This window comes from Clavelina lepadiformis, chromosome 1 (genome assembly GCF_947623445.1).
Source record: "Clavelina lepadiformis chromosome 1, kaClaLepa1.1, whole genome shotgun sequence".
Lineage (NCBI taxonomy): Eukaryota > Metazoa > Chordata > Ascidiacea > Aplousobranchia > Clavelinidae > Clavelina > Clavelina lepadiformis.
The window spans coordinates 12,958,534-12,972,309 of record NC_135240.1 but is presented as its reverse complement, the minus strand read 5'-3'; the positions used below and the strand labels follow the sequence as shown (position 1 = coordinate 12,972,309).

General features: G+C 37.3%; 1 protein-coding gene across 5 annotated transcripts in view; it reads right to left on the bottom strand.

Annotated features, from left to right (window-relative positions):
• Positions 1 to 13,776, bottom strand: part of LOC143473202 (dynein axonemal heavy chain 1-like) — a 42,649-nt gene that overhangs the window by 7,609 nt on the left and 21,264 nt on the right. For 2 of the 5 annotated variants that reach the window (XM_076970083.1, XM_076970082.1), the window contains 39 exons: positions 13,500 to 13,684; positions 13,329 to 13,411; positions 13,041 to 13,154; positions 12,727 to 12,964; positions 12,339 to 12,509; positions 12,140 to 12,229; positions 11,961 to 12,072; positions 11,586 to 11,807; positions 11,314 to 11,486; positions 11,062 to 11,201; positions 10,754 to 10,886; positions 10,425 to 10,598; positions 10,078 to 10,197; positions 9,573 to 9,635; positions 8,832 to 8,990; positions 8,561 to 8,686; positions 8,263 to 8,403; positions 7,937 to 8,068; positions 7,530 to 7,716; positions 7,151 to 7,324; positions 6,873 to 6,902; positions 6,169 to 6,350; positions 5,794 to 5,922; positions 5,611 to 5,715; positions 5,245 to 5,441; positions 4,854 to 5,013; positions 4,512 to 4,696; positions 4,139 to 4,308; positions 3,842 to 4,038; positions 3,552 to 3,671; positions 3,194 to 3,370; positions 2,714 to 2,875; positions 2,460 to 2,620; positions 2,169 to 2,326; positions 1,865 to 2,067; positions 1,505 to 1,726; positions 1,023 to 1,196; positions 775 to 935; positions 349 to 574 (listed from right to left, as the gene is read on the bottom strand). In XM_076970083.1, coding sequence (XP_076826198.1) covers positions 349 to 574; positions 775 to 935; positions 1,023 to 1,196; positions 1,505 to 1,726; positions 1,865 to 2,067; positions 2,169 to 2,326; positions 2,460 to 2,620; positions 2,714 to 2,875; positions 3,194 to 3,370; positions 3,552 to 3,671; positions 3,842 to 4,038; positions 4,139 to 4,308; positions 4,512 to 4,696; positions 4,854 to 5,013; positions 5,245 to 5,441; positions 5,611 to 5,715; positions 5,794 to 5,922; positions 6,169 to 6,350; positions 6,873 to 6,902; positions 7,151 to 7,324; positions 7,530 to 7,716; positions 7,937 to 8,068; positions 8,263 to 8,403; positions 8,561 to 8,686; positions 8,832 to 8,990; positions 9,573 to 9,635; positions 10,078 to 10,197; positions 10,425 to 10,598; positions 10,754 to 10,886; positions 11,062 to 11,201; positions 11,314 to 11,486; positions 11,586 to 11,807; positions 11,961 to 12,072; positions 12,140 to 12,229; positions 12,339 to 12,509; positions 12,727 to 12,964; positions 13,041 to 13,154; positions 13,329 to 13,411; positions 13,500 to 13,684 — 6,056 coding nt within the window. The remainder of the gene's footprint in view (positions 1 to 348; positions 575 to 774; positions 936 to 1,022; positions 1,197 to 1,504; positions 1,727 to 1,864; positions 2,068 to 2,168; positions 2,327 to 2,459; positions 2,621 to 2,713; positions 2,876 to 3,193; positions 3,371 to 3,551; positions 3,672 to 3,841; positions 4,039 to 4,138; positions 4,309 to 4,511; positions 4,697 to 4,853; positions 5,014 to 5,244; positions 5,442 to 5,610; positions 5,716 to 5,793; positions 5,923 to 6,168; positions 6,351 to 6,872; positions 6,903 to 7,150; positions 7,325 to 7,529; positions 7,717 to 7,936; positions 8,069 to 8,262; positions 8,404 to 8,560; positions 8,687 to 8,831; positions 8,991 to 9,572; positions 9,636 to 10,077; positions 10,198 to 10,424; positions 10,599 to 10,753; positions 10,887 to 11,061; positions 11,202 to 11,313; positions 11,487 to 11,585; positions 11,808 to 11,960; positions 12,073 to 12,139; positions 12,230 to 12,338; positions 12,510 to 12,726; positions 12,965 to 13,040; positions 13,155 to 13,328; positions 13,412 to 13,499; positions 13,685 to 13,776) is intronic. The other 3 variants (XM_076970085.1, XM_076970086.1, XM_076970087.1) reach the window with 3 other exon arrangements.

The following is a 13,776-nucleotide window of genomic DNA, read 5'->3' as shown; positions in this document are numbered from 1 at the left end:
GGTAGGGCATCGCTATCGCTTATAGTCAGGTCAGTCTCTCGTACTTATCCTTGCAATTACCATCACATAATTTAAAACAAATTACGATATCGTGTTTTCATAATATCTTATTTGTCCGTTGTTGGTTTTTAATCAAACGATGACGAAGTCAAACACATTTCGTCCTAAAATCAATTATTAGATCTTAGATGCATTGATATTTGAGTACAAAATGGTGGTTCGAAAGCATGTGAGTAAGTATGTTACTATATAAACAAGCAAACAAAACTTCCAGTAAGTATATATTGTACTATCAAACGGAGTTTCATACGTTGCAATAGAAAGTTTGTTACTGCAAAATGCCAGCACCTTTATCTCTCCAGCTTTAACTTTTGACTGCTCCAGGACTTCGATTAGTTCGACGTTATCGACCGGGTTTCCTTCACTGGCGCTCAGCCGATATAAGATTTGATCCTCGATGTCTTTCAGCTCCTGTTTCATTTTGGCGTTGGTGACAATCAGTTGGTTTTTTGCTTCTTCGAGATCAGGACGTTCTTCGGCAACAACCCGACCCAAGAGTTGATCTTCTAAGCCGCTACATTGATGAAAATGAGTATTGTTGGCGGTACGTATACATAGACGAAGCCAGAACCATATCAAAGACATTTATGTAATTCTCAAGCAACGATCTGACCCAAAGAGTTAAAAACACTAAAATCCGGAGAAAAGGTATATTTCTTCTCAAAAGAAAAAAAGTTCATATCAAATAAAAGCAATAATTTAGTCTTTCTATACCTTGGCGCAAGGGTGAAGTTTACAACGGTGACTTTAACTGACACCTCAGGAGTGTAGTGAGGATTGGGAAGTTTTGTTGTGATGTAAAGCTTGAAATCGTCGTGATAAGGAATAACTGCATCACCGAGTTTGATCACCATACCGCCTTGTTGTTTGAAAACCTGTACCGAAGTCAAGTGTCAGAGTATTATTTACGTCTCTACCAAACGCATGTGGTAAATTGATTTCGTAGTAAAGCCAGTGTTGACCTGTTTTAACAAGATTGGTTCAATGGCGGGGTCAAGTTCTTCCAGAACATTCTCAAGCAGCATCGGTTTACCAAATCTCACAGCATTTTCAAGACTTCTCAAGAAATCTCGATCAGTTAGTTTGATGACGTCAAGGCCATTGTCTTTCTCCATAGATTTAACCCATTTATTTGCCTGTCCACATAAATCATAACTTTAAAAAAACTATTCGGTTTGAAGATTTTTACAAAAAATACGTACATGCAAACCACACAGAAATTAAATGCAATATAGTTTCGTATTTTTTCCACTATAGCGGGAAGTTATATGTAATTATATCGCAACTGTCGGACGGATTACTGATACGTTCAAAAGAGACCTATAATGATGCCTTAAACAATCTCAGTGGGACGTGACCGTTGCAGGAGGGAAATTTCAGGACAATGCGATAGATAAGTTTTATGCAAACAGTAGACACTTCACAAAAACTCCATTCGAAATACCTGTCCTTGTGGATCGATGAATAATGGCCACCTCTGAGAATATTGTACAATGACACCATTCTCCACGCTTAGGTTGTCCCTTGGAAGACCGAAAATTTGCCAGTTTCGAATTTTGACAGGATCACCGAGCGTACCAACTAAAGTTGGATGTTCCGTCCTGGGAACTTTGCATTCGTCCAAATGAGACTTCCAATCAGCTAGTAACGAATTCCGATATTCCCCCTAAATCGAAATGTTAACATTGCCAACGTTTTTAGGTTATGTAGGTTAAAAGTTAACTATACAGCTTGTTTGCCAAAACTTTATTAGTTAAACAGCTATCTTGTAAAACCGCGATAACAATTCAAACAAAACTCTTACCGTAAAAGCGCCCAAATATGCGACAAAGCCAGAAGACACCATAACGTCACCAATAACGTTTGCTATCATGTGATCCAATGACGTCACAGTGTCGTGCCAACGAATCTTTTCGTCAGCAAGACCGTTAATGAGTTTGTCAGCGCGGACTAAACGCTCTTCGCATAGTCGGCATTTTGTCTCCAATTCTTCCTTTTTATTTAAACCTTTTTCAAGAAACATTTCAATGTATGAAACTGCCATCACAAATAAAACAAAACAGATAAATTTAGAGGAGGTAAAAGAAATTTTGTTATTAACGGGTTACATTGCGTGTATTTCTCTTGTAAAGTGGCGATGCCCTGTTCAACTTCATCAAGTTTTGCTTTTGCTTCGTTCAATATTGCCTGCGTGCTTGCTAGCTCAGCTTGTGCACCTGCCAATGCGGCACGTTTGGGAGCCACACTTTTAGCTACGTGATGATACCTGGCGGATGTGGACAATAATTGAATGTGAAATATGTAAAAGTTTCAGAAAACTTAGGTTAACTTTATTTCCTTTTAAACTGGATTTCAGCACTATTGAGTCCATTTTCTCCATCTATAGTTTCCAAGCTTACTTGTGCATGGCTCGGACCCATTGACAAATTGAAGTACAAGCTTTTGATACTTTGGCAATAGCCGCAGGCATGAAATCGTCATTGTCAATGTAAGGTTGAATTTTCGTGATTGAGGTTTCAGAAATATTATCTTTGTCATATTTGAATAAGGACTCCAAAAACTGCAGATGAGAAAGAATTTCGTGTTTTAGCACAAAGATTTTAGCAAAAGATACTCTTAAATAAGTTGATTTTGTACAAAAACTGATGACAACCTTTGCAGGGTCCTGCAATAAAGCCTTCCCAGGTTCCCAATAATCGTCGACTTTGGTACCAAGTTTTTCACCAGCAACCTTCTTTGCTTTTACTCCTTGCATGATACAAACCGCCTCTATGACCATCCGTACACCGACCGGCGGACGCATCAGTGCTCTCACCTATTGAACGGAAAAAAAGTTTCCAATGTAAATGCAAGAATAAGCTTCGGAAATTGCAACCTTGCAAAGGCAAAGCATTAGGAAGTAACCAAAGTTTTACCTAAAAAATGAAAGAATAAGTTTCAATAAACACTAACGAGTAATAATTTGACACGATGGCTATATTGGAGTCACTGAATTAACTAAGGATAACAGATGTAACACACCAACAAAATATGATATTTTTGATATTTGAATCATTATTTTAATAAAATCATTTGAAAATACAATGATAATTATAATAAAACAAATAAAATAGTAAAATTAACCAGTCATCACCTCAGTAACGTCACCCTTGTTAAGCGACTTCAAACTAGCAAGAGCAGCTTCAAGAGCAGGAAGAGCTTCATCCAGATCTCGCTGTGCGTCGGCAGCAATTGCTTGCGCCTTCTCTGCTTGAATGGTTGCTTCAGCTTCCTGCTTTTGAACTATAACTTGGGTCTCCTTTGCCACAATCTGCATGCAGAAATTGAAGTTGTTAAAATTCAGCTAAACTACAAATACAACCATAAATTTTTGGAAAGAGTAGGTATATGATAAATTGACACTTTTTTATGTTAGCTGTAAGTGCATAGAGCAACATAAAAGTCTTCAGATCAACATAAAAAACTTATATACTCATCAACATTTGACTCACAGTGTCTTTGGCTATTTTTTCCATGGTTGCAACAGTCTCAACAGTCGCCTCTTCCAGAAGAGGGCTCATCGTTTCCAGTTCCTCCTGCATCTTTGCAACATCATCTGCTGTTTTCAGCAACTGAAGAAGAAGAAGACATAATCCTCATCAGCACAGCAATAGTTCAATAAAAAAACACACAGTCAAAAAAAGTTATTTTGAAGTCTATGAGCTAGAGCAGACTTTTATAATAGACTTACAATGTTACACCAAAACAGGTATAGTACATGGGTTGATCTCAATTACTTTACCTTGTCCAAACCAATCTTCATGCGATTCTTATTCGTGGTTAACTCATCAATTTTCATCCCTATCAGTTTACTGAATATGCCAAGCAGTTCCAGATATGACGTTGGGGTGACGTAATTGTGACGAGACATCTCGACCAAAAAGCGTTTGGATTGGGCAGCCACTGACTGATGGAAGATGACACACATATCAACCATACCTACATCACAGAACAGACAATAAGTTATGATCACGTCATAATGATGCTGATTAGCCAAAATAAATGCGATGTCCACGTAATATGCCGAATAGCATAATACCTTTCATAAGTTTTTCGTCAGATGTATCGATGTGGGTGATTTCTCCCAAGAAAGTGTAAGCAACGCTTTGCAGCGCTTCATCTGGCCATTCACTGAACCAATCAATTGTGCAGCACGTGATCAATGATGGGAACATACGTAAGCGAGCTCTGAAGACTTCTCCAATCGGACTGAAAGTATAAGAAAGTTCGTTTAACTAAACAATCTAAGATTATAAAGAAGTAAGGCAGTATTTTAAATAATAAAGTTACCCAAACAAGTAAACTGAAATGCTAGAATGGCTAAAGTAGCAAGTGTATTTGGGAAACAGGTAATTTCAGGATGTCTGACGTAGATACATAAAATAAAACTTGATGAACTTTATATAGCAAACCTCATGCAAACAATAGTATGTAGGTTGGCTCGGACACGTTTAGTGAAAGCGTTAAATAAATTGGACTTGGTCGGTGGAAGACCTTGGTCCATTACTATCGGTTTCATCGCGTTAAAGATGTTGTCTTGGTCGTCAAACCCATATATGTTGGGCACATCTCCAGAGTTAAGAATATTATTTAAATCCTGATAAAAACAAGACATTTACTGCTAAACCAAAGCAACATTCAACTAACTAATAAGACTGATAAACATTACAGTGACCTATTTTGTAAATAACTAGATAGATAGATACATACGTAATTAACAGAAAACATTTTCTGCTTAACGAAACATATTTCACCTCTAAGAATGATTCGCTCTTTATCTGTGTGTCACTGAAAAGAAACGTTATCAGCTGATTCTGCAAGCCTGCCTTCAGCATACAGTTCTTTATGTCCTCTCTCCATTCTGTAACTCCATAGTTTTTGGCAAGTTCAATTTGGAACAATTCATAATCAGCTCTAAAAATTTTATCAATTGGTAAATCTGTCATATACAGCATTACGTTACAGTTGTTATACCATATTTTTGTAGGTTACATAATTATGCAGTATGTTGATTTAGATATGAGTGCAAAAGTAAAATTTAGCCCTGAGGAAACCAAAAACGAATTTTAAAAGTTTAATGGAATTAATTTGCATTAAAGGTATTTCCCATTAGCAGGTACGGTAATATGTAATATATCTCCGCACATGTGAGTAGCAAGCCTTGAAAGACTCTGTCGTCCACTTCCACCAACTCCAAGAAGAAGAGCATTTCCAAGAGGCTGTCGGATGATGCGAGAGATGCGGCAGACATGTTGGACCGCGTCCAAGAAGAGCACAAGCTTCATCTGAGCCGTGTTCACTTGGTTGTAATCTTCCAAAAAGTCCTCCATCACTGTCTTTAACTATACACGATGAAAACACTGATGAAAAATTTTCATAAAATTGAATCGAACGAGATAGGAACTACTCATTGTAATTTGTGCAGACAGAAAAAATGTTTTTTGTCAATAAACTATATGAACGATTTTAGTGAAATACGTTTTACGTTTTTAGTTCATAGCGTCTAAAAACCTGTGCATGATTTTCCACATAGTTATACAGCTTAACATCAGAGTTCGGGTTAAGGAAGTCGCCAAAAAGGACTGGTCGCAGAGGAAGCACGGCGTCTACATCAAGCTGAAAGCAAAAAAAGAGCAAACCATAATGCTATTTGATAAAAGGAAAATAGAAAAAACGGAAAAAAAGTTAAGCCACCTTAAAGACGTCCTTAATCTTGTTCTCCAGCTGATCAGAAAACCAGTTCCTGTCTTCGACGCTTACTAAACGATCTTGGAAAACTCTACAACTCTCATGGTACCATAGCCTCAGAAGCATCTCTTTGCTCTAAAAGAAACAGCGTATCCCTCAATTAAAACAAACAAAGCAAAGCAGATATGATTGGGTTTTATGTACGGATAAAAAATGCCAACTAACATACAATACAATAATACCTAAAAACCAAAATCAAATTTGCTGAGTTGAACACAGCTTTCGTTGGTTTCGTCCGAGTACAGTTTCAATATACATTTAGTAAAACAGAAAACTATCGAATGGCTTTATTCTGCCAGACAGTGTAAGTTGATGTATTACCTCAATTTTGCCTACATCCATCATGAGCATGCCTTGGAAGACTTTGGAAAGATCGCGAAGATTGAAAGTGTAGTGGGACTTCGCTGGCGTCGGAAGAAGCTGATTTGTGATGAGGTCATAAACGTGGATTGTGCAATTGACAAGTTCATTGCACAAACTCCGAATTTCCTCCGATGCTGGAGCTAAAATCCAACAAAAAGAAAAACTTTACAATGTTTTTTGGCATGCAGTAATTGATATAGGATGAAATAGATACGTGTATACCTACACCGGAATAATCTCACTTCAAAAGAGCTAGCTCCACACAAACTAAGATCTGCCAATAGTTCTGATATTTGGATAATTTTGAATTTGAGCTAGTTTGGGCATAATTGTTGAACAAAAGGGATGAAATTGTCAAACATTCTTAGCAAGAATTCAACGGAATTTGAATTATTCTCGCGTCGGGAGGCCCCTGACATAATGACATTGTACGGCCAAATAAAAATGAAATTGTTAAACTCTGAATTTGACAATTTTTTTTATCTAAACAAACCTATTTGTTGAAGGGTGGAAAGCAGATTTGCTGGAAATGATAAATTTACTAAACCACCTGCCTGTATCTATTACTAAGCGCTGAGTATTTATGCATAAAACTATTTTGTCTGAACAAATGTTTCTTGTGCTTTCTATGTATCTAAACTACGAACTTTATCTACACTCACTGTTCTGGTTGATAACGCTTCTAGATCCCCCTGAAGAAACAGAAGTCATTAAAAACATTAAAAGTAACAATAAAAAATCTACTGTTAAATCTTTCCATACAACTACTACACTGGATGATCATAAAAATGGAAAACTTTAACTAATGCTAATCTCCTCTTCAGCATCTCCCACTCTATTTTTACAACGCACTAAAAATAATTATATATAAGTAATAAAAAAAAAAAATTTTAGTTAATTATATTTTTTGCTATTGCCTAATTTAAACGGTTTCACTCACATAACCAGCTTGATACAATAGAATTGAAAATTCGAGATTTGCTTTCCATTTCCATCTCAGTGCAAGCAATGTAGTTGAAATGACGCAGAAGACGAGCAGTGATAGGGTTACGACCCCCGCCAGGAGGCCCCATGGCGCAGAGGAACGATATATCCACGAGGGTACGGAATGAACCTTGTCAAGCAAATAACATAATTAAATCGAACAGCAAAACCAAACTAACGTAGGATAAATTTCAAAATGATTTAGCATTCTGTAAAAAGTTACTGTATTTAGGGACCAGAGGCTAACACAGTTTGTGAAAAGTGTTAAAGTTTGAAAGATGCAAAACCTAAAACTCTGCTGGCTCTAATTTGGTATAGAAACATCGCTGGCTTACCTATTGCTTTCCTGTCATACCAACCATTGTGGTCCATCCACTGTCTGATTAATTCTATGGGGGGCTGTGCACCATATTTCTCCAACGCAGGCATGTTCAAATCATCGATGAAGAAGATGGCGTACTTACCCAGGGGAGGAGCAAAGACACCTTTTCTGCGTTTGTCAAGCTTCCCATCAATCAAATCCTTTAAAAAAAATAAAAAAATTAGAAATTACGTAAAATAATAAAAAATTTCCGGTTTAATCATTTTATCAATTTGCATAAGTTGACTATCATAGCATGAAATGTTTCAAAAAGTGGCGCAAGAACAACAACATAAAAAAGTTAAAACCCTGTGAAAAATCAGTAAACGTGTTATAATTAATGGGATATTTTGCTTCAATTTTTTTAACATTGATGATTACCTGCGTCTGATTGGCTGATGTTTTAGCTGAAAACATCATAAAGTTGGGAATATATTCCGCCGGCATTCCTTTCAACAGTTTTTCTGCCAGTACAACTGTTTTACCTGTGCCGGTCGGACCAACTGTAAGAATCTAATGGATCACACAGATAGTGATTTACAAATACATTTACCAGCTGTTAGTAGTGTGTCCAATTGTACACAGGATATGTTTTCAAGCTTAGAACAAAAATTCGGAAAAGGAGGAAGGCACTAGAACTAAAACCTATGTGTTTGAGTAATAGCAAAGTTTACAAAATGTCCTATAATAAGTAACAACCTAATTACCTGTTTCTTATGCATAGCGAGCATTTCAATAAGTAGTGAAGTTCTTATCGTGTCAATAGTAGGTACAATGATGTCTGCGTATGGCGTACTTGGAGTAATTTGAAAATTCGGAGCACTCTCCATCCAGTTCTTCCAGTGCACCTTAATTGAGAAAGAGCAGAATATATTTAACAGATTACCCGAATCAAAATTACCGGATAAGATTTTTCAAAAATAAGAAAATTGTGGTCGGCTTTACACTAGTGCATTAATCACTGAATCATGTGGCTTGTTTGTTGTAATTGATCAAGCTGGATACCTCCTGTGATGTAGTGCCGCCGCTATCTTCATCATCTAGATCTCCTTCCGATGACGTTTTGGTAATACCTGCATCATCCAGTTGATAATCGTAGACGGAACCAGCTTCAGGGAATTGGAGCGCAATCTAGAAAAGCAAAAAACCTCTAAATAGTTTGGGCATTTGTGTTTACACAACTGGTCAATTTGTGGAAAATAGTCATATATTTTACTGTAATGAAGCTGCTGGCAGAAAATGTTGTAAAAATGATATGTTTTCAATTTTAGCTTACATTTTCCTCGGTCATCCTTCCTCTAAGGTACTCAGAAAATTTGACGCGTCCTTCATTATCAGTCGTGCCTCCGACACTCCAAATAAGAGCAAAGAAAAACCAGGGTTCGATAAGATCTACCACCCTGGCAAGCTGGGCCTCGGTCAACGTAGGGTCACCCTACACCATGAAAGTTCGATATGTTAAAATGCCTTAGTGAATTCTATCAAGAAACCAACGCTCCTGCATGTTAAATTGAAGAATGAACAAGAGAAATATGACTTTTGGCCAGTCAAGAACACAACTAGGAAGAAAATAGAATAGTTTTCCTTCGCTGGCCTCCACCAACGCTTTGGAAGAAACCACCATAATATTCTAATTGCAAGGTGGTATTGGTTATAAACATTGTCATGCAAAAGTCATGCAATCAGCTACAATCAAATTTTTAAAACGTTAAACAATCTTGTTCATGCTACTAAATACAACAGTGCTTATATGTTTCCATTCATTCAATTGTCATTCATATAGTTACTAATCAATAAACTCTGGAAATCTACCTAAAGGAAATAGCCAACTGTGGAATAGTCATATTAATAAAAGTCTCCAGATGGAAACATCACATCGAAAAAGTGAATAATTGACTATACAGCAATATCAAACCATATCGAACAAAAGTCTTTAAGAGTGCCTGATTAAACATAAAGGTAATTTGTTGGTCATGCAAGAGTGCAAAGGTTGCAGGCTTTAGCGAGCTCAACTTACGACTGATAAGTATTTTGCAAATCTCGGGTCTTTCTTAGCTTTTTCGCGGAGTGCAGCTTCACCCTTGGTTGAAAATTGTTATTTACACAATAAACCAATGTTACTTTTCGTAATATTTTTAATTTTCCAAACAACGAAAAACTCACGAAAAGAATTCAGCTAAACCAGGTTAGGACTTATTTACTATTAAAAACTCATTTATGATCAAGAAAGATCATGTTTCGAACATACAAATTTCTAGTTTTGCACATAACACAGCCAGCTGATGACTGTCTGTTTTCTGCGTGAAAGCTATTAGACTTAATACACTACTAATAACTGTCTTGGCATTGATAAAATGAATGTTCAGGAATGAAAAACACAAAGCTACCATCGTTTAATACCAAAAGTAATATGCTTGAAAAGATTTATGTTTCAAAAATTAAATTATTTATCTCTGAGAATATGTACATGTAGTAGGTTACAGTATTTAAAGTTTTGAAATAGTTTTAACATCTGTACTCACTTCTTTAGGTATGAGCGGGGCAAAAAAGCAATCTAGGAAATTGAGAAGACTGAAGGTGAGATTTGCATTGACAGATGAAACAATCTCTTTCATGTTTTTTCGCATGAACTGCACTGACGACTGCAGACGAAATAGTATTGTTGATTATCGGTTGCCGATTAAATAGATGCTTAATTGATTGAATCGTTTAAATATTGAAAATATCGTGATAATCTAAGCCTCGGTGAGTGAAAAACGTAACCTAAATAAATGTACCGGTATTCAGTTTTACATTATACTTGCTGTAAGAAGACATAAAAAACACTAAAGCTTGGTAAAATACGAAACAAATATTGGCCTTATATTACCTCCAGAAATCGGTCAAAAAGGCTCTGAAGCTTATCAATGTATGGAAATATGGCATCAGGTACCCGCTTAAGCCAGCAGTAAACAAAAGGAGCAAGCCCAATGTATCCAGGTTCAAGGTACACCATACCACATCTTGATACTGTGGCTGGAGACGCCACAGCAAGATCAGCGACCTAAATATAATAGGTGAGAAATGATATGAGAAGAAAGATGGGGGAAGAAAAGTTATTTTTTTCAAAAATTAAAAAAAAAACATTGCGCAGTGCGGTGCAATTGTTTCAAGTGCAGTGGATTTCCAAATATTTAAGAGCAATCGACAAATGAGCACCTCAAACATCATTGTCATGTGGGCAGTGAGCTTGATAATTTCACCACTGCTCAGACACAATTTTTTGTTGTCATCCAGCACCGTGTTCATATTTTCAATCCAAACAGCATCGACTGGACCGTCAAACATGTACCTATGTTTTTAATCAAGCAACAAAAAAGCATCAAGCGCAAAAATAAAGCGAAATGGGAGGTAAGTCTCAGTACTAGAACCAATTGAAAAATATGAACTTTTAAATCATTTTAACATTTAGCACAAAATAAAATAATTCAATAAACTCTTGGGCAAAATAAATCCAAAAATTTCACCATCGCTTATCTGCGTCCGTGGCTGCCACGCCCTGTCGTATCAACGTGGACAAGATACCGTCTGTCCATTCGTGGGTCATCGGGTCAAATTCACCATATAACTGACCCATTGTAATTGACTTAGGGTTCAATATGTTTGCCTAAGAAGCAGTAAAACATTTTTCAGGGTAAATACTGAAGGTTAACAGAATAGAAAAATCGCGATTGAAAATCATGAAGACAAAAGAGTATGTAAACATGGCTACATCTCACATGCACAGCTTCGTAATTTCCTCCGCTTATCGAAGGTTGACCTTTAAGTTGAGTCAGAGCTTTGGCAAGCACATTATAGCACTTTGTCTTTCCTGAGCATGTCGGACCAACCAACATAAGTCCATGACGTACCACAGTGGTTTCGTAGAGCTGAATGCATTTTGTGACAAACCCTGCATTTGATAAGTAAGGTTAACCTGACGCTGAAGATATTGGATTCATGTTTTTACTTAATTATACAAGGAATCTCAAAGTTCTTGATGGATTTTTACCTTCCACTTCCTGCACTCCGAGTTTAGGGCAAGAATCCTTAATTGAGTCCATGAGGATTCCGTAATCAATTGCCTCTTCCTTGATCTTAGGGAAGAGATCTGACACAATACCTCGGAAGAGCTTGAGATCGTCCAAAAGAAATTTCGGCACATTGACATCTCGGATAGCACGAAGGCAAATTACCTCCTCATCCATATCAGGATGTTCACGCTTAAGGTTGCCTGAAAATAAGAAGTCCATAGTTTTACACCACCCATTACTCTTATCAAATTTTATGGTTAAATTTCCGCATACAGAAGGAAGAATTCTATTGGAGCATGGTGTTCATGGTACACTGATGTAATACACAATCAATAATTAAATTGCAAGCATACCTGCAGCTGAAATGACAGTTTTCACTGCCCTCATTCCAAAGTCATAATGATCTTGCGAACTGAGTTGTTCTGAAGACAGCTTGAAAGTTGTGACAATTTTCTTGGCCAGGTGCTAATGAAAAGAAATGGAAAATTTTTGGTAAAAACCAGAATACAACAAACAGCATCAAAGTGGTTACCTTGGCATTGCTGAAACCAAAACTGTAAAGCGAAATCTCAGCAATCATGGCATAGTCTGGTACCATCATAGCAACAGGTCGGAAGAGAGCCTAGTTGTAGTAGAAGTAGATACTTTTTATATCCAAACAGAAGGGGTAAAAACAAAATGGAAACAAAGAAAATGTTAATTTACCGAATAAGAATTTCATGCATAAGTACCTTCAAGTTATCTGGCAATTCTGTACGCCCAGCATAACCAGGGTTCATGGTGATAAAGACAGCGCAAGATGTTTTAAGCGAAATTTCGACTCCTTCAAACATGAATCTGTCAACCCGAGCAACTTGAGCGCTCTGAATTGTAGCAATCTGCTGAGCTACCACAGATAATACCTGAACAACAAACGTAGATGTTGGACGTATGTATGTATTGCAAGTACACCTGAACAATTATCCATTTTTCTCATTATGAAATTCCACTACATTTTCCTGTTAGATCTATATGTCTGAGTCACTATTAAAACAATGCCTGTGACACATTTGCAAAGTCGTTCACTTTTTCACAAGACCATATTAAGATAGAGCAAGACTTTGTTTGTAACGAGCTCACCTCAATATCAATTCTGTTGAATTCGTCAAAACAAGCCCAGGCCCCTGAACTAGCAAGTCCTTTGAAGAATTTGCCCATAGCCATAAAATCAAGCTGGTCACTGCAGTTGAAGACGACCGTCTGAATGGCGAGCGCTTTTCCAAGATCTTTCGTCGTTTCGGTTTTCCCTGTTCCAGCCGGTCCAGCGGGAGCACCGCCGAATTTCAAATGCAGCGCACCGGTCAATGTAAGATAGCATCTATAATACGAATGTTTTACTTCAATTGGTCTAACTCTAAAAGAATGTTGTCAAAACTACTAGGCAAGTAAGTTACCTGTCAGTTAGTGGTGTGATCACCAATCGACCGGTATTGCCGAGATATTCGTATCCATATGGAAACTCAGCATTTACAGCTCGGACAAACATGTGAGAGTTAGTCCAGTAATACCTACAAAAACATAAAATACCTTGACTCTTTTACAGTGTAACCCATAGGCATAGAGCATACAAATAGTGTGAAGCCTTGCAACAGAAGTAACACCTCTAAAAATTAGCAGACTTTTGTAACATATAGTAATCGTTCCCATATGCAAGCATGCTCTGACAGACAAAGCGTTCTTACCTAATTTGACTAATCCATTCGAAATCGTTTACAGTCTTCACCTGCTCTTCGCACAAATTGCCAACCACGTCACGAGCATGGACCTGCAAACAGAAAAAGGCAAATATTAATGTATTTCCAGCGCTTGCCAAACCATGGCGTGAGCACGACGTTATAGATTAGCATGCTAACCTCAATGACAATCAGCGCAGACATCATCAAACGTTGAAGACCAGTCAGTTTTCCACGGACCAGACCAACCAGGTCGTTAAGCATAGAAACGAGGCGATCGTAAAGTTCTGGTAGCTTACCGGCTGTTATAGCTTCCTCGACCATCTTGGCCCAGTAGACTTGGGAACCAGCAATCACCACCTGACCTGGTCAGAAAAAGAATCGATGTACTTAAAACAAAACACAAGAAATTTGAATATAGGAGAAAGTTGGATTTTATGAAACAGTTTGGATACTT